Genomic DNA, 18,393 nt, shown 5'->3' with positions numbered 1-18,393 from the left:
TTGCGAGTTGGGAGTAGGTAGTAGGCGGATAGATTAGAATGAGAGTTTGGCGGCATTGTTGATGCTGATATATATGGTTGCCTTACTCTTCAATAGGAGTTATCTCGACTCGACTGTTCTTCTCATGAAGCCATATTTTCAGGAGTGGAAAACAGGTATTCATACTCCCTCTATCAGGACATGTAAGCCCATGGCCAGTGGCGGCGGAACACCTTCAATAAGGGGGGGGGGGGCACTGCCGACTTTTGGTCCCATTCTTTCCATGCAACGCCCATAGGGCTAATGTTAAAATGCCAAAATCAAAGGGGGCACGGTGCCCTCCCTGTTCCGCCGCCTATGATGACCTTACGTCCCACTGAGTAGCGTCCGTGGTCCGACAGAACTCCTACTGCAGCGCTCTGCCGCGGCAGTGAACCTGCGCGCTGCCGGATACTGTACCGCATAACCGCGGTGTGTTGCGGCACAGCCTATACTGCCGTGCGGCAGATATGCGGTCCGAAGCCAGACGCTAGATGCCAGTCGGAACGGGGAACGCTGTAAATATGCTCGGAGCGAAGAAATTGGCGAAGAATAATAATTTAAGCATCGCCATACTATGTCTATTATAAAGTCTGATGGCCAAGAGTTGCGAACGAAAATTATGATTAAAATCTAAATCTTTTTGTATTTCAGACGTTTCGACAACACTGTGTCATCCAGAAGAGATGAAACTTGAAGAAAAAGTGCAAAGTCTCAACCAGGTAGACGCTCAAATTCAATTTACGGTGGAAAATGAAATGAACGGTGAACTTCCTTTTCTGGACACATTCATAATCAGAGAGGGTCGAAACTTGAAATACAAGGTATACCGGAAGCCATCGTGCAAAGAGGACTACATACACTATTTTTCTGGACACAACGAGAGGTACAAGAGGGGCATTGTAATAGGATTTTTCCTGCGCGCTTACCGAGTGTGCAGCCCGGAATATCTCGAGGACGAGCTGGAGCACATTTTTGAAAGATTTCAGCAACTCAAATATCCAAGAGGGTTTCTCATTTCTCAGAAGAAAAAGGCCCAGAAGATTCGTGAACGAAACACTAACGAAAGAGAAAACGCAAGAATAGAAAAATCGAGTACATAGATTGCTCTGCATTCCCAATTTTGAAAAGGTGGATACGGTAGCACGACAGCTTGAACAGGCCGGATTCAAGACGGTGATAAGTGCGGGACACAAAAGTGGCGATATTTTAAAAGGTGCACGCGACGAAGATAAGGATCACGAAAGTAGCATAGTCTATCAGATACCGTGCGCTGTTTGCGAAAAACAATATGTAGGCGAGACAGGTAGGGGCCTAGGTACCCGTGTCGGGGAACACAGAAGAGATGTGAGGGGGCACGTGTTAAGTAATGCGATAGTGGTTCATGTGGATGAGGCCGGGCACTTACCAAGGTGGGAAGGGGCTGAAATTTTAGAGAAAGGTATGAACAAAAATATCAGGAGGGCACTAGAGGCTGCACACATCAAGACCAAGAACACACTTAACACAAGAGGGGGATTTTATTCGATGGCAGCAGCGACAGCCAGATTATCCTTGCTGAAACGGAGCACGCTTGTGAGGAACGAACGTGATCGAATGTAAAAACACCGAAATGTCATTACCATGTGTAATTTCTTAATGCTGATGTTATTTTTAAAATGTGATTTGTGACTTCAGGAAACATTTTATATCAATTACTGACGATGACACAGTGTTGTCGAAACGTCTGAAATACAAAAAGATTTAGATTTTAATCATAATTTTCGTTCGCAACTCTTGGCCATCAGACTTTATAAACATGTCTTACAATACTGAACAATATGTCTATTATGTTGCCACGATAAAAAAGAAAAAATGACTCAGAGCCGGTCAAAAATTAACGTGGAAATATCCCAGCATTGTCGCTCGGAATGCTACACTTGTCTCCGAGGGACGCTGTTTTGGCAGTCTGCCAGGTCTCCCAATCATCCTAGGGCAGGTCAGGCTTCATAGTATCACTTTGGAAGCTTAGTGAGCTTTAGGACGGGCTTAGTCCTGACGTCTAGGGAGCTACGAGCCCATCATTTTATGCGCTTCGTCGAGCGGACGCTAAAAGTTTATCTTCATCTGAACAATGGAGTGAATGATTTTGTCACTTAGTTTCGTGTCAGACATTATCTGAAACCACGGTAGAGGCCGAGGGAATATTTGATCATTTGATCATATGTCAAATTTGAGACCAGATAAAGTAGATGTGTAATGTGTGTCAACCGTCATTGATCACTATTCCTGAGACGTTTTGTTCAACCTACGCAAATCGCAATATTGATATAGTTCTGACTTTGATGCCGAAGCAATAACTTGGTCTATTCACAAGCATGCAGCATAAAAAAGCAACTAAATCTACAATCAACTGCAGTTAGTGATGACTGATCAATGAGTGATCAATGATCATCTCTCAGTGCTCGACACCCATCCCTTACCAACGACGTTGCTAAAATAATGAATCGAAACGGCGTTCAAAATTTCACAAGCACGTACAAAAAGCGCATCAATCTTGCCACATCATTTCATCTCAACATCTTTCCACTCTGTCCCACTTCTCATCCACGTCACACCGAATCTCTACCACTATCAATCTCCTGAATTCCTCCTCGTGCATCGTCTCGCCTCAGCGCCACCACTGACGGAGAGTTCGGCTGACAGCGACGGTCGGAGGTGTTACACCGTTCCCATCAGTTGCCGCCACACCACCGTTCGGCTCGCTTAAAACACTCGCCGGCGCGGTCAACCGTGAGGCCGGCCGTCCGTGAGTGACATGTTCCGAGAACTGATGGGGAGGGGCGGCGGTCGGAGCGTGCTGCCGGCGCCTCCGCTCTGCAGCGGTGTCGCCGGGCCGGCTGGAGGCCCGGGAGGTTTGGAGGAGACGCAGGACGGACCTGAAGGTGGGGATGGCTGGGGGGTCTCCCTAAGAGTTTGATAGGTTTGATCGGACTGCCATCGCGACTGCCTGGTGGTGTGTGACGGAGTTTCAGTGGCGTTCCTTGTAGCAATCTAGCGGCACCCACCCGGCTGCGGAAGCACATTCCTCTGAGAGTTCCTCGTCTGACCTGACCACCCACACACCACAGCGCACTGGGCAGCGAACAGCTACTGTTACGGGGCATTGCATCAGTCGCTCTGCGTCCCACACAGTAGCCCAGTGTCCGGCTGTGCCCTGGGGGGCGGTCAGACGCCAGCCGGTCTTTCTCACGGCCCCGCCCCCGTCAATGGCGCTCTCCGGGACAGCAGCGGCTCTGTGCCGATACCCATACATTGCAGACAGCAGACGACCAGACACTGCAGACAGAAGGCAGGCTGTCTCCGACACCCACACTGCAGACAGTAGACGGATGGCTGCCCTGACCACGGCGGGATCCTGTGGTCGGCAGCCAGTCGCGGCACCCTACACACCCACAGACTTCAATAAGGCCTACAGTGGACAGCGCTGGCCCGGTCCCGAACCGCTCAACACACTGCAGGCAGCAGACAGTAGCTCTGTTCCCGACCCGCTCCGCTCCATACAATGCTGTGTAGTGGCCGCGGCGGTTGGTGGGCTGGGGTCCGGCTCAGCTTTTATTGCCTACTCCCACGCCGCTCAGCCGACCCGAGTCTGGTATTGACAGCTCTCTAGTGCTCACTGCTGCGGAATTTTATGAAGGGCATTGGAATTGAAACCGTTTGGGGTTTAGTGGTTGTATTGTGTTCCGTCTTTGTTGGTTATTTTACGTATGCATCTTGCAGTATTCGACTACATCTAGACTGTCACTTGTTTCTATCAGCTTACATCACCCGAAATTGATTGACATCTACCCCACCAAATATCCCATAATTGCATCGCCCCTGGCATCTGCCGCCCCACCAGATACCGTTCCTGGCTCCGCCTCTGCTCATGGAGCTTCACTAACCTTGTATGTTATCTCTGGCATCTCCAGTCCCACCAGTCACCACCCCTGGCTCCGCCTCTGCTCATTGAACCTCACTAACCCTGTATGTCGCCTCTGGCATCTGCCGCCCCACCAGACACCGTCCCTGGCTCCGCCTCTGCTCATGGCCGGCCGTGGTAGCCCGAGGGCAGCTTGCCGCGGACATGCTCTTTACAGGCCGTTTCAAGTCGGCCGTTCCGTCTGCTGTGGCGGAGCCCACGTGCCGCCGCCGGGCCGGCTCCGCGGCCAACGGCTCAGGTGCGTCCCAACTAATTCCACAGCGGCGCAACGGCCCCGTCAGTTATCCGATCTGCGTTCAGGGGTCGTCACTGCGACAGTTATGGAAACGAGCGCCGGCCGTGCATTTGGGAGATTGGACGCCAGATAATGCCGTCCGAATAGAACTATTGTTAAAGTATACTTTTCTGCCATTGGTTCAGAAAGACCAGTCGGAGGATCCGCCTACCATGGAGGCACGGGACGCTCATGGTCGACGCGATGTCTTTGCAGAAAACTGGCTGGATTGAAGTTTGGCTCACGGAGCCTGACGGAGCTGTGGAGCATTACCCCGGCACAGGTACTCGATCTCATTTGTGTATTATTTAGCTACGAGTACCTATACTTATAAATGCAGCAGAGTTATCCAGGGTCGTCCAGTTGCGCACTCTAATGTGATATCAGATAACGCCTTTATTGTTTTCTTCTACGAGCCCGCCAAAGTACGAAATGCACAAATGCGCACTACTTTGACATCAATTCTCCAGAACAAGGGTCATTGGTATGCATTGCTAATCCGTTCCAGCGAAGAGTTGATAATACATTCAGCAGGGGTAAGGCGTCTCTCATCTACATTCTTGCAGAACAATTGGTCACCGTTCAGTCTTTATTGACAGCAGATTTCTCTTGGAATGGGTGTCGGTCGATACTTTCTGCATAGCGACTTGGCGGTCTTTAGTAGACAGTTTTCTCGGTGTGAACGCTTAATACTTGATATAAGACAAAAGTGACGTTTGTGCTGCTTTTAGTTTTCCAAGCCCACCGACACAATTTGGATGCATATTTATGACAATAGATTTCGTCCATTTTGTCCTATGCTGCATTGAGTGAACACCATGGCTAAAATAAATAATATCATGGTGTTCTTTTTATAGAACACGTTGATATCTGACCTTGCATTAACAGCTGCTCTGGATGCCGACATGAATTGATTATCATCTAAATGTGAAACAAAATATATGCATTGAAAAAAAAACTCCTCAGTGTTTGATGGTCGTCTATATATAACTAGTGCCTCGGGACCCGTCCAGTCCAATTATCTATGACCAGCTGGTGCAGCTCTATCAGGCTGTCCCCAGGGGTCGATGTTGTCCCCCGCTCCCGCTGACCTCGCTGAGATAACGGGGACTGACAACCTCGCCAGTCCAAGGTCTGATCAAACACGGCCGGATCGGATCTCGGAAACCGGCAAATATGAAACCAGTGGATATTGACATATAGACTGATGCTTGAAAGACGGGGCTGTTAACTACATAAACTGTCGATCTAGACATAGAAACACGCGTCGCATCTTCAGTGGTCGCTTACATCGACTTACAATGCGATAAGTAGACTGATATGAAATTTAGTTTCCAAACTTAGAAAACATTATCCAAGAGCTTGTACGACAGTCGAGATAATGTTTGTCATATTGGTCCTTGGCGCCCCAAATGAGTACATGTCTCATTTATGGACCTAGAGTCTGCCAATAAAAAGATCTCTCTCTCTCTCTCTCTCTCTCTCTCTCTCTCTCTCTCTCTCTCTCTCTCTCTCTCTCTCTCTCTCTCTCTCTCTCTCTCTCTCTCTCTCTCTCTCTCTCTCTCTCTCTCTCTCTCTCTCCCTCTCTCCCTCTCTCCCTCTCCCTCTCCCTCTCCCTCTCCTCTCTCTCTCTCCTCTCTCCTCTCTCTCTCGCTCTCTCCCTCTCTCCCTCTCCCTCCCTCCCTCTCCCTCTCTCTCTCTCTCTCTCTCTCTCTCTCTCTCTCTCTCTCTCTCTCTCTCACATACTCCTCTGTAAATCAATATGTATGTCTTTGTCTCTCCTTTCCCCTCTCTCCTCCTCCCTCTTCCCGTTGCTACCACACATCGATTAACCGGAGCACGTGCCCACCAATCAGGGCGGCGGAGCCGGCGCGGACACCGAGACATTCACGGCGCTTCAGCCGCTGCACCGGGCACCTCTCAACGCTCAATGAGTAATGAATAATTAGGCCGCGGGCTAATTATTCCCGCCGGGTGTCGGCGCTCCGACTGGCCTCTGATTGTGGCACTCTGAATTCTCAGTCGATTTGATATATGTTCCGGTGAAATCCATCACCAGATGCGTCTTTGTTGATGCCCTATTCGGGAAATATTAGAGGTTTCTTCAGCTTTCCAATGTAGGCAGGTAACATCCATATAACGAACTAACTGACGATTATTTGAACAGCTCATTAATTTTGAGTCAGGTTCATCCAGATAGCAGCCAACAGTGACCTGTGCGTGTGGGGAAACTTGAACTAACCTTTTGGCTCCATATTTGCTGATACCGCTGACGGCACAGGCTGAGGTGCTGGCAGTGATCGGGTCTGAGTTCTCCAGTCTTCGTCGGCAGCTGAAAATGAACAGATTGTGTCCGTTAGATGCTATTTTGCATATTAGGAGATTTTAGTATGAAATTATTACGAATTCCTAGAAAAATACGTACAAATTGTTTTTAGTGTGTGACGTGTGTCTTCGAACAAACCAGTGACTTTACAGAACTTGACACATCTGATTCTTAATAGCAGGATTTCAGAAATATTTCAGTTTCGTTATTGAATACTACACTGTTAAAAAAGATTAGCAGTTTAGTGCTAAATCGTGCGCAATTCATTTGCTAATCAGGTTGTATTTGCACCTTCATACTTTTTACGAACTTTTTCCTAGTTTTCTATGGCATTCCTTTCATTTTAGCAGGCTCAATTGGTAGCTTCCTACTTGTTCTGCTGGACCTGCTATTTAAGCTGCTAAAAGACATGTTTTGCAAAGGTGCTAAATCATTGGCGGGGAAGGTTAGCATCATAGGACTGCTACAAAACGGCGAGTACATAAAAGTCTGCTAAACGACTGCTAACTTTTTGTGTTTGTAAATTTGTAGCAGTTTTAGCCTGCTAGACCGATTGCGCACTTCCGCGCGGCGGCGCCATTTTATTATTGAAGTGTTGGACAGTGCTGCAGTGCATCCAGGTGCGTCGCGACATTCCGACCGGACTGTGCAGTGCATGTGTGTCGAGTGGACGTGGTGTGGGATCATCGTGAGGTGAGTGTGTTCCTTATGTTGAAATTTGTTAGTGTCGTCTGAAGAAATTGAATAGCATTTTCCTGGGCTGGCGTGTGGTTACCGAGTATGGGTAACGGCCGGCGTGGCCGCGTGTGCTCGCTGGTGAGAATGCGTCATGCCTTCGGGCTGTGCAGTGGGCACGGCAGCTGCCGACCGGCACGGATACGTTTATGCGTGTTGACTGTTGCTGCTCTGGTCTTACGCGCGATTATCGAGTGTGCAGCCAGCGTGTGCTCGCTGGTTGGGACCAGCTGCCGCCATACTCTGCACGGCAGCCGTCCGACCGGCACCGATTTTCTGTGGTTTGTGGCACACCGCTGCTATGTTACGCTCATGGGGTGTGGTTTTGAAGTCCTTATTAAATAAAAGGTGTTAATAAAAGTGCGTGCTTTGAGTTGCGTGTGTTAATTAAGTTGCGTGCGTGCCTAATAGGGGTAGGTATGCAGGCGTTCGGCATTGTCAGCGGCCATTTATTTCGCATTGCGTTAATTTTACGTATGGATATAACTTGTAATTGAGTTTATGAGGTGCAAAATTTAGCAGTTTAAAATTGTTAATATGGTGCTAAGTGGTGACTTCTTTCGTTTTTAGCAGTCATTTGGCACAAAATAACGAACTTAAAACGGCTGAAATTTGGCGCCGAGGGTAGGGTTAGTAAATGCAACCCGTTAATTAGCACCACGAATAGCAGGTAATTTAGCAGCTCAAGGCTACTAAAATTTTAGCAGGAACCGATTAACAGGGCTGATAGCAGCCGAAAATAGCAGTTATAAAGTGCTGAAATTTGGCGCGAGAATAGCAGGTGAAACTGCTAACCTTTTTTTACAGTGTAATACGTCATTCACATCTTATTGATTGCACACAAACTCAATTACGTTGATAATGATTGGCAGTTTAGCCGCCCGATAATCAAGGTGCTGGTGCCCATAGTTCAATCATAGTGCATTTCAATTACCTAGTCAATTTGACTTTTATCATGGCATGATAATGTGAGTAAAATATTGTGCTTCGCCGACTTTGGGATGGCTCGCAAAATCACTTCCCAACTGTCCACTGACGCGTGATCTACACTCTGCTGTTTGGTTCCCTTTTGCCTCAGTAAACGACTCAGTTTAGCACAACCAGCTTGGTCATTGCGAACATTTGCCTTAGTATGTCTGAGGCGTGATCCGAATCGACGACAGAGCAGGGTCCCAAATTTTGACACGGCTGCAGCGCATGGGTACCATTAGCGTCGGCAACGGACGATCTTCCCCCGGCGACCGACAAAATCTCTGCCACCGTTCGATCACGAACGCTGCTGTGATATTGGTTCCTTTCCATTACCCGACCGTTCACGTCTAATGAAAAGCGATCGCCAGCGTTGCCCACGACACTGTTCGTGTCGCCGTCTATGTTACAGTCTTGCCGCTCACGACGAAAAGCGACTGGGTGAGCCGGGTATCGTCGGGTTTCCGAGCTTTATGATCGAAGGGTGATATTTGTCGCCTGAGCCCGTCACACGTCAGTTCGCTGGTCATAGCTATCTTGATGGATAAATGCCGATCGTCTTGACTCAATTGTCAATTGACGGACTCATCAGCATGTGAGAATAGTGCCGAGCTATTGAAACGCAATTCTAGCGAAGGTATATTGTATAGTTTTTGAAGATGTTGAACCTTCGATTATGACTAGGCCAACCAATAGCCATTGCATTGTTCAATGCTCATATGGTGAAGCACATCACATATCGCTGCCACAATCATTTACGCTTCGAATTGAAAAAGAAAAAAGCATGCAAAACATATCATATTGCTGGCATCTGTGTATTCAGGATAATATCTAGAGCTCCACGCCAACATAAGCGACCCATTAGAGGTCGGCTCGTCTCGGCACAAATCCCTCGACAACAGCCGTCTAAGGCCGGACTAATTCCACAGGTTCACGGCAATCACATCGAATCCCGGCGGCGACCCCGGGGGCGGCGCTTCCCGACCCGACCCGCCGACTGTCGTGAGTCGACTATTCGTCTTGGACGATGGATGGCCCCCTCCGTGGAGGTCCCATGTCCACCGAGACGGCCTGGTGGGAACGGCACTGGTCGACGACAGAGGGCGGAGTGGGAACGGTCGGATAACGGGAGGCCGCGCTGCTCTCCAGAGCTCTCCGAGCTCGCAGATACTGTAAGCCGCCGCTTGGCCAGCTCAGTGGCTCGACGACGAGCAAATTGTAGTGGTTTAGAAGCTGGAGCAGCGTTCGCCGTGGCTTACTGGGTAAAAATAACACGGCTTATCATCGTTTAGCCTGCTATTGAAGCGTGCAGACCATCCCAGAAGAGCCAAATTCATGTGAGCTCAAGAATAGAATAATCAATGATGTGGATGCTCACATTTACGTATTGTAGATCTCATGAGATCATGAGATGCGAATTAAATGAGGTCAACTGTGTTTTATTTTACCAGAAGTTCATTATCAATGGTCATTTACAATTCAGTTATCCAAATGAAGCGCCCATTCCGCCGGGGTCTGATCGACCGGCACTTCAACTGACGACGTTTGCGCCGTCTCAGCTCGCTGCTATGTAGATATCGATGCGACTGCTTGTCTCAATAGTTTGGAGCGCCGTGGGCTGTGCACCTACCTTATCGCCTAGGGTGGCCATTAGTGTAGCACGGAGCCACCCGAGTATACCGTCAGAAGAGGCTATTGGAGTCGGATGGCTGATGATTATAATTAGGGCAGTGATAAGATGGATGATTATTTGATAGCAATTAGTGGTTTAAGGATGAAACAGTGCAAGGAATTAGGTAACAGACACAGCTAATCGTCATGTGGACATGAATTAAGACACGCCCAAACGTGCATAAAAAAGATGATTACCTGCCGTTAGTATGATGACTTGATAGTTGATAGTGTGTTTATTCGAGATCAGGCAAGGATGTAAATTTAAGTGCAATGTGCAAAGGGACAGAGGTGGCCTCTACAAAGTAGCACAATTTGCTTGTAGCCTAAATGAAGCTTGTATGGACAAAAAAAACTTTCAGATAATGCCAATAGGCCTAACAGACTGCATTTGCATTACTAGCGATGCCAAAATCACGCAGTAGGGGAGAGTGGGGCAAAGCGGCCACCCGGGGCAAAGCGGCCATCCATCGTTTTAGCCCTCCACAGCTGGCGTCAGTTCCAATTTATGATTTCCAATTATACTTCTCTTTGCGGTCGTTCGAATGAGCCAGACCGGGGTTTCAGGCCCATCGCCATTGTTCTGTGAAACACGGAAAAGCATTTCTTGCCAGGTTACCAATTATGTTTACAATTTTTAAATGTTATTTTATTCCATAACCGTTTGGAATTTTTATAAGCGTTTTTGTCCATGCATTGCGTGGTTATCGTACATGCCTTCTACCAATTTTAATGCTTTTTACCCCACTAATAGCTGAGCTGGAATATTTTTGTCTCGGACGGTAGCGCGGGGCAAAGCGGCCGGGGCAAAGTGGCCAGCCCCCAATTGGCCATAAGTTGTTTCCATCTGGATAAAAACATTATTTATATTCAAATGTGTCGTCATGCATTCATCTTGGCCACTTTTCGGTTACATGAGTTACCAAATTATGCAATTAAATGTTTTTCCAAGAAAATTCTTTCTTTGTTTAGCAATAGGTGGGAAGATAACAAAGTAAACATCCATCTTCCCTTAAAGGGAGATTATGACCTTTTTCCACAAAATCTGAGTTAGGACCATTTTCTGACAAAACACAACAAGTTATAATGTAAATTAAAACCATTTTGCTCAATTCGGTACCTTGCCGCAAATATCTCAACTTGAAGTCACGTTAGCGGGGAGCGCTGAAAATGACCGTTGAATAAGTACTTACATCACTTTTTGGTACTTGCATGTAATTTTGTAAAATGAGCGTATTCATTACATTTGATCTTCATCACGTCTAGTTAGTTAATGGTCGTCTATAGTGCCTTCAAAAGATATTCATGGTTTGGGGGTGGTTTATGTCTAAATTTACGCAACTTTTTTTCCTGTTCATCATCTGTGGCCATATGCTGCTATTTTAGTAGCAACGACTCAATTTTGAATCGGTCCCGCCGACTGCACAATAAAAGAAGATAGATACAACACTTTTGCGGCATCACTGAAAAACTTATGCAGTACTGTTATCAAAATTCTCATAACACCGTTCGACAAACCTGAAGTCTTTTTGAAATAAATATGCTTGTATTTTTCGCTTCAGGCTCTGAGGCCAAAATAATGAATTTCGTAGTCGCAATCGCAAGATTTGGCTGCGTTTCTGGCGCATGCCGTTCATTTGTGGCGCAAAATAATACTTGGAAACAAAGAAGAGTAGGCACTATGTACCCCCGAATTAGAATCTAATTAATTCTAAACCGAATTAACTCTAATTCAAATTAGAATCCTTACAACCAAGCAACCTCGCCGGCCGAGGGGGGGGGCGGAAGCCGCCCCCCCCCCCATAGGGTTTTTTCGCGATAGCTCCGAACACAATGGCGATAGCGAGCTGAAACTTGGCATACCTGACCTTTGATCCAAGCCGGATCTTTTGACACCAACCGCATTTTTGGGTCAGGTCAGGTCACTGACCTATGACGTCATAAGTGAACCTCTGCACGGTCTTCAGATGTCGCAACTTCGCAACGCCCTCACTGCCAGAGGAGATGTCACAGGGAAATGAAACTTGCAGGATCTAGTATCCATTATGAGTCCCACAACTTGTATATCTCGGATTTTTCCTAAAGGCAGGGTTGTATACGACTCAATCAATAGCAATCAATTCAATCACGACAAATTTGGGAAACCAATCAAATCAATCAAGTCAGAGCAGTTTTCGGGAATTGATTCAATCGACTCAAACGCGACAATGAAAGGAATCAATCAACTCAATCAAACGACTCAAACCAAGACATACATTAGGTTTTTTGCCCCACCAACTTGGAAAAGTGTCCATAGCAGTCTGGTGTACCTACCTACCTACCTACCTACCTACCTACCTACCTACCTACCTACAGAAGAAACATAAAAATATTGTCATTTAAAATTATAAATTGCCATGCCATTCAAACTTTCTATGTAATAAGGAAGGATACCTAGTGATGGACAGGTGGATCATGATATTGAGGTTCAATGGGTAGAATTGGAGCAGAAGTGTCATTTATTGGGTGCAAAATGACCCAGTAGTTGACTCGCCCCTTAACCCAAATCACCACCTTTCACCTAAAAGTTGTCAATTTAATTTTGGCCATATTCCAACTCCATTTACACTAAATATCAGATATTGCAGTTGAAAGTTGGCTGCTCAGATTTTGGCAGTGTTCGTGATTTGGCCATTTACCCTACATCATGTCTATTTTAACACGCGCACTGCAGCGGGTCTGAGCCGAACACGAACTGCAGGGGGGGGGGTTGAAAACAGCCCCCCCTGAGATCTCGAAAACGGCGCAACGTAGCGACAAGCGGTAAACGGCGTTGGATAGGTTAAGATGAGATCTACAAGAAATACTAAGATCATTTTTGGGTCAGGTCAAAAACGAGGTCACCAGAGGTCACCGAAGACAAAATGTTACGATTTTCACAACAGGAATTTCGCGGTAGTTTTTCTTGAATAACTTGTCTTGCACACAAGACAGAGGATCGATTCGAACGCCATCGTTCTTAGCTCGTCAAGGCGCATCGAATGATATATAATATGACATCGAAAGGTCAAGTTGAAAATTTGACCTCAGGTCAAGGTCATGACCTGACCGAAATAGGTCATGTTGCATATCATTCGATCCGCATTGACGAGAAAAACACGATAAACGTCGAACGGAGTCTCTATCTCTATTCAATCTCAAGTTATTGAAGAAAAACCGTTGGTGACCTCAGGTGACCTAAGATGACCTGGAGATCACCTTCCAAAGGTCATTAGTGATATGTTTCGGTGAAATCACCAACAGGTACCTGTAATACTATGATCCTGAGCGTATTGAAATCATAGGATGGCATTCAGAGTAAGTTGAAATTTCTCCCATTGACTTATAATGGGCCGGTCGCAAAAATGACCTGACCTTAGGTCATCGATATAAAAATTCTGAGATATACAAGTTGTAGCTCGTGATGACTTTACTATTTCCTGTGGGTTTCAAGATCATATCTCAACAACTGTGGGCTTGGTGGGATTGCAAACTTCGAAATTTACGTTTCGAGGTAGGGTCACTTGATCTGACCTGGTGACCTGACCATAGGTCACCTGGGGTCAAAATTTTTACTCAAGGTGTGCAAAAGTTGGGAGAACAGGTATGCAAAATTTGGCGGCGCTACGCGCCGCCGTTTTCTCGCGATTTGCGAAAAACCACAGGGGGGGGGGGGTTGAAAACACCCCCCCTGCAGTGCGCGTGTTAATGGATAATATGCATCAATAACATATTAACCATAGGGAAATAGAAATAAATATCTTACCTGCATCATGCATGTGACGGTTTCGGTTAGACAGAGACTGACGGGCAGCCTGAAAAATCATTCCACACAATGTGCATTTGAGACATGGGATGTTGTCAGATTGGGAAGGAAGAGATTTGAAGCATTTAGCGGTCCACGATTCTGGACGTGGCATGTCAATGTTAGGTACCTATGTGAAGAATTCAAAACATTTTATTGCAATACAACTTGAGACTGTTAGGACTGGGGGATAGGGATGAGGATTAAAAAAATTAAAAGGAAATGGAGAGGACAGGGACTCTGGGAAAACGGCACGGCGCGACTGCGAAACAACGAAAACGTTTGGTTTTGCCAATAAGTATGCTTAGCTTTTATAAATCCTTATTCTACTTCTTTTGACTTTGCGGTAAGATGACGTCATTGATTATCATGTAGTATGGTAGATCATCATAAAATAAATCGGTTGTACAGCACCAATTTCGTTTTAATTATTATTTCATTTGAAATAAAAACACTTAATAATATTCGGTAAAATATTTTAAGGAAAATGAAATATATTAAATATGTTATGCTTAGGCTCTCAGGAGAAAAGGATCAACAAACGTTCTGCTGCAAATTAAACAATGCAGCAAAGTAGCTATCAATTGTACCTACGTAAACGTAATCAGCGAGACGAAAACGGCGCTTTTGTTTCAGCTATTTTTGTAGGGGTTTCATATATTTATAGAGTTCAGTGGGTTGTTTCTGGGGAGATGTGGAGATGTGAATTATTAATTAATCACACTTTATTAGTATATAGGGCCTTGCACTTTATCATCTGGATTAAAAAAAAAGTTTCCTGCTGAGTGCAGAAAGGAAGGTAGGTGCATCGCCAGGTTCTATCACCAGGAGCAGTTCAGTTATTGCAGTTGCAATAACTGAGTTATTGCAGTTGAAAGTCAACGTTGGCTGCTCATGTTGTTTAGGCCCTGTTCTTTATTTGGCCATCTACCCCATATTGCAGTTGTGATGACAAGCAGTTTTCAGTGTAGTATTGTGATCTTTGGTGTCATCAATTGGTGTCATTATTTTTTTGTCAACTTAAACTTATTTGAACTTTCCATTCAATCGACTCAATCATACGAGTCACTCTAATTTTCGGGAATCAAATCAGTCAACCAGTCGCTAAAGTCAAACGAGTCAGTCAACCAGTCATCTCGAAAAGTCAATCGACTCAATCCAATCAACTCAAAATACGCGTTGAAACAAATCAATCAATTCAATCGACTTGATTGGTATACAACCCTGCCTAAAGGTCATATGAGGTCAGGTCATTTTCGTGACCTCACCATTATAAGTCAATGGGGAAAAATGAAAACTGCTATTCTGGCGCCGGGAACGATATCCAACTATCTCAAGCACACAGAATCGTGATTTGATGCACTCCTTGCAAGGTTAGATGCGTCACTTTTGCAATGTTGACCTTGCGTGACGTCATTTGTGACGTCATCAAGGTCATATTAGTTTTTCGTCAATAACTCTTGATCAAATTGAGCTAGCGAGTCGGGAAAGCCACCAATGGACTCAGGAAGACCTGCCGAATCGAATGATATGCGACATGACCTCTTTCGACCAACTTCGTGACCTGGGGGTGCTGACCTGACCTTGACCTGAGGTCAACACCCCAAGTTGATCTGACCCGGACAGAAAGTATATCATTCGACGCGCCTGAGCGAGACGAACACGATGCTGCCAAAATCGGCGCTCTGCGGCCGTTTTTTTGCGAAGTTATTCACCAAAAACTGAACCGTACCTTGGGGCACTTGACCTGACCTCAGAGGTCACCGGTTGACCTAGGACCTTAAAATCGGGTACCAATCTCTGCGTCTCGTAACGGCGCACACGCTCGTTTTTTTCCGCGACGCGCTAGCTCCACCAGGGGCGAAACGGCGAGGGGGGGGTCGTACCCGCCCCCCCCCCCCCACTCGGCCGGCGCGTATGTAGAAAACCAATAGGTCCGGCGAGTGTTAAACCTTGTCACCATCAAATACCCTAGTCGTGCATGAGGCAACTATTCTGTTTCTCATATCGGGACTTGAGAAGTCGCCAGTGGCCGCTTTGCCTCAGGGATGGGGCAAAGTGGCCAATATGCTATAGGTGGGGCATTCCACGTCAAATCAAACACCGAAATCCGTCATCCCCTTCGATTTTTCTGAAAATTTGTAGGAAGACTGGGCATGGTTCAAAACTGAGTTACGTATAATATTTTCGAAATTTGATAACGTATCGCTGAGATATAGGTCATCGAATATAGCGAAAAATGCCACACATCAATTTTTTAAATGGCTATAACTCTGGTTCCTTTTCTGATATCAAAATGATATTAGCAGTTTCTTATAGGCAATTGATAAGGCTTTGATTTTTAATTGTAAAATTAAATTGAAGTGACCTTGAAATGCATTTGACCTTGAATTAAAACAGAAAAATTTAAATAGCAAAAAACACGTCACCTTCGATTTGGGTAATTTTTACATATTATGTCCGTCACAATGTTCCTAACCATCTATGAAAAAACTGGAGTGGGCCATTCATAACTTTCGCGGCAAACGCCGTTTTCATGCATCAACATCACGCAACCACGCGTGACCTTGAAAGACAGAGTCAAGATATGCTTGCTTGTGTACACTTTCTGAAGTGAATGATTGCTGATTAGTGATATCCCAAACTCTGCGAGAATGGAAATGCATAGTCATCGTAGTCAAGCATTCACGTTCCATAGTAAAAGTGTCTCAGGCAAACGGTATTTTGCGGTGAATTTTGAGCCGTGTGGAAATGCATCATGAAGTAAATTCAACGAAAACATTATCACGCAACGATATCTTCACGTCTTTTGATCTTCACTATACGAAAGAACATACATTTTTCAGTATGTATGGGGAATTTCTAGTTAATCCAATAATAAATATGGCAGTTAGAGGCCTGCTAAGAGTAACATGTCGCCGGCTGAGGCGGGCTCGGCCGATGCGGGAAACGCAGTAATCACAATTTTGTGTTTACACGTTCATATTTCAATTGTTTACCAACCGATTTTCAAAATTCTTTCACCATAAGATTGCCTGTACATTTCTTAGTCTTCTCACAAAATTTGACGCGAATCGAACGTAATCAGCCGTAGGGAGCGCGATGTAAAAACGGAACCGTTCCGTTCCGTCCCGGCACAGTCTACAATTCAGGCGGCGCGTAGCGGTCGGCGCCGGCTGCCGAGTCGCCGCGTTGCTGCGGCGACAGGATGTTCACTTTACACCGCTATTACTAGAACAGTTGTGAACCGATTTTCTTATTGCTTGCACGATGAGATGTCCAATTCAATTCTTGACAGGTAGCCATAATTAATTTCGCATTAATCTTATGAGATATTGGCGAAAAACAGGAGGGGTGGGCGAAATTCGTCCTTCCCCCTCCACTGCGCGTGCTAACATACGTCTGCATATGTGCAATTTTCTTCAAAACTTATGAATGGCCCACTCTAATTTTTTCACAGGTTGTTAAGAATATGGTAGGCAATAAAATATATGAAAATGAGCCAAATCGAAGGTGACGTGTTTTTTGCTATTTCAATATTTGTGCTTAAGAACAGATTTAAGCAAATTTCAAGGTCATATATTTAAGTAGGTGCAGTTCTAAACAAATGCTTAAGAAATTACCTAAACAGTAAGGTTTATTTCATTCAAATCAAACAAGTACAACCAAAGTTATGGTCGTTCAAAAATATAAAGATGCAACATTTTGCAAAAATTTGATGCCCTATATTTAGAAGACCTGTGGTCAGAATGTGCAAAAAACATCAATGTAATGTCCGGGGCCACACAGGAACTCGCTCACAAATTTATAATGAAATCGCTGATGGTAAGGTGCAAAACAGCCGATTTTTGTTCGATTTGACGTGGAATGCCCCAGGTTTAAAGTTTTGTCAATATCTCCCATATGTGAACGCCTTTGGAAATGAAACGCAGTTGGAATAAAAGACAATTTAATAGGGATCACATTGGTATAGAAAGAATCTTTCCAAGTTTAAAAATCAAGCGTCGGCATCGTTAGAAATGTTAGGGTGGCCGCTTTGCCCCACTCTCCCCTACTATTCGTAACTAGTCACGATATCAGTGTACGTGGAAAACCAACGTCCTCCCCTAACTGGCCGTGAGTCGGCCTAACTCAATTTGTCAGCGGTATGGCCGAAAGTGCTGCCTGGGAGCCCTGCCAGCTAATCTGATCAGAAAGAGCAACTGCTCGCCGACAAGAAAAGAATAGAGAATAACTCTGGCAAGGTGCCGACTGCTTACTTCGCTGGTTTTTGGCTGGTTTGCCCGCCCTTCGTCTTTAGAGAAAAACTTTCAAGGTGCGTTGGTAGTTGACTATCCACACATACATAAAAGAATCAGCATTCAGCAATGCTTGCTTTCCTTGGCAGTTACGAAAACATTTATATACTGCCTCAAAGATCTTTGAGGCATAATCTATTATGTAATTGTATGTCAATATTCACTCCCAAAGGCCAAAGCCTCGAAAAGAGATGTCTTTGTCCGATCCTCTATGTCCGTTCAGGTCCTTCGGCACAGGCAGGAGTTCCTATGTGTTCCTCCGCTCCTCTCCGTTTCGCGGCCGGCACTGGCGGAGGCTTTCACATTTGTCTGCTC

General features: G+C 45.6%; 2 protein-coding genes across 22 annotated transcripts in view; one reads left to right on the top strand and one right to left on the bottom strand.

The window, feature by feature from the left end:
* Nucleotides 1–10,141, top strand: part of LOC122369680 (dynein axonemal assembly factor 11-like) — an 80,810-nt gene extending 70,669 nt beyond the window's left edge. Inside the window, exon 10 of one of the 4 annotated variants that reach the window (XM_043344705.1) lies at nt 9,216–10,141. The gene's annotated coding sequence lies outside the window, so the exon portion shown is untranslated. Of the gene's footprint in view, nt 1–4,059; nt 4,077–9,215 lie in introns of those variants that run through there. The other 3 variants (XM_043344720.1, XM_043344658.1, XM_043344688.1) reach the window with 3 other exon arrangements.
* The window catches only part of LOC122369556 (coiled-coil domain-containing protein AGAP005037-like), a 107,629-nt gene that overhangs the window by 64,147 nt on the left and 25,089 nt on the right, over nt 1–18,393 (bottom strand). For all 18 annotated transcript variants that reach the window (XM_043344491.1, XM_043344388.1, XM_043344427.1 and 15 more), the window contains one exon: nt 6,499–6,588. In XM_043344491.1, coding sequence (XP_043200426.1) covers nt 6,499–6,588 — 90 coding nt within the window. The remainder of the gene's footprint in view (nt 1–6,498; nt 6,589–18,393) is intronic.

The sequence above is a fragment of the Amphibalanus amphitrite genome, unplaced genomic scaffold (genome assembly GCF_019059575.1).
Source record: "Amphibalanus amphitrite isolate SeventyFive unplaced genomic scaffold, NRLGWU_Aamphi_draft 000034F_arrow, whole genome shotgun sequence".
Lineage (NCBI taxonomy): Eukaryota > Metazoa > Arthropoda > Thecostraca > Balanomorpha > Balanidae > Amphibalanus > Amphibalanus amphitrite.
This window is presented reverse-complemented; position numbering and strand designations above follow the sequence as displayed.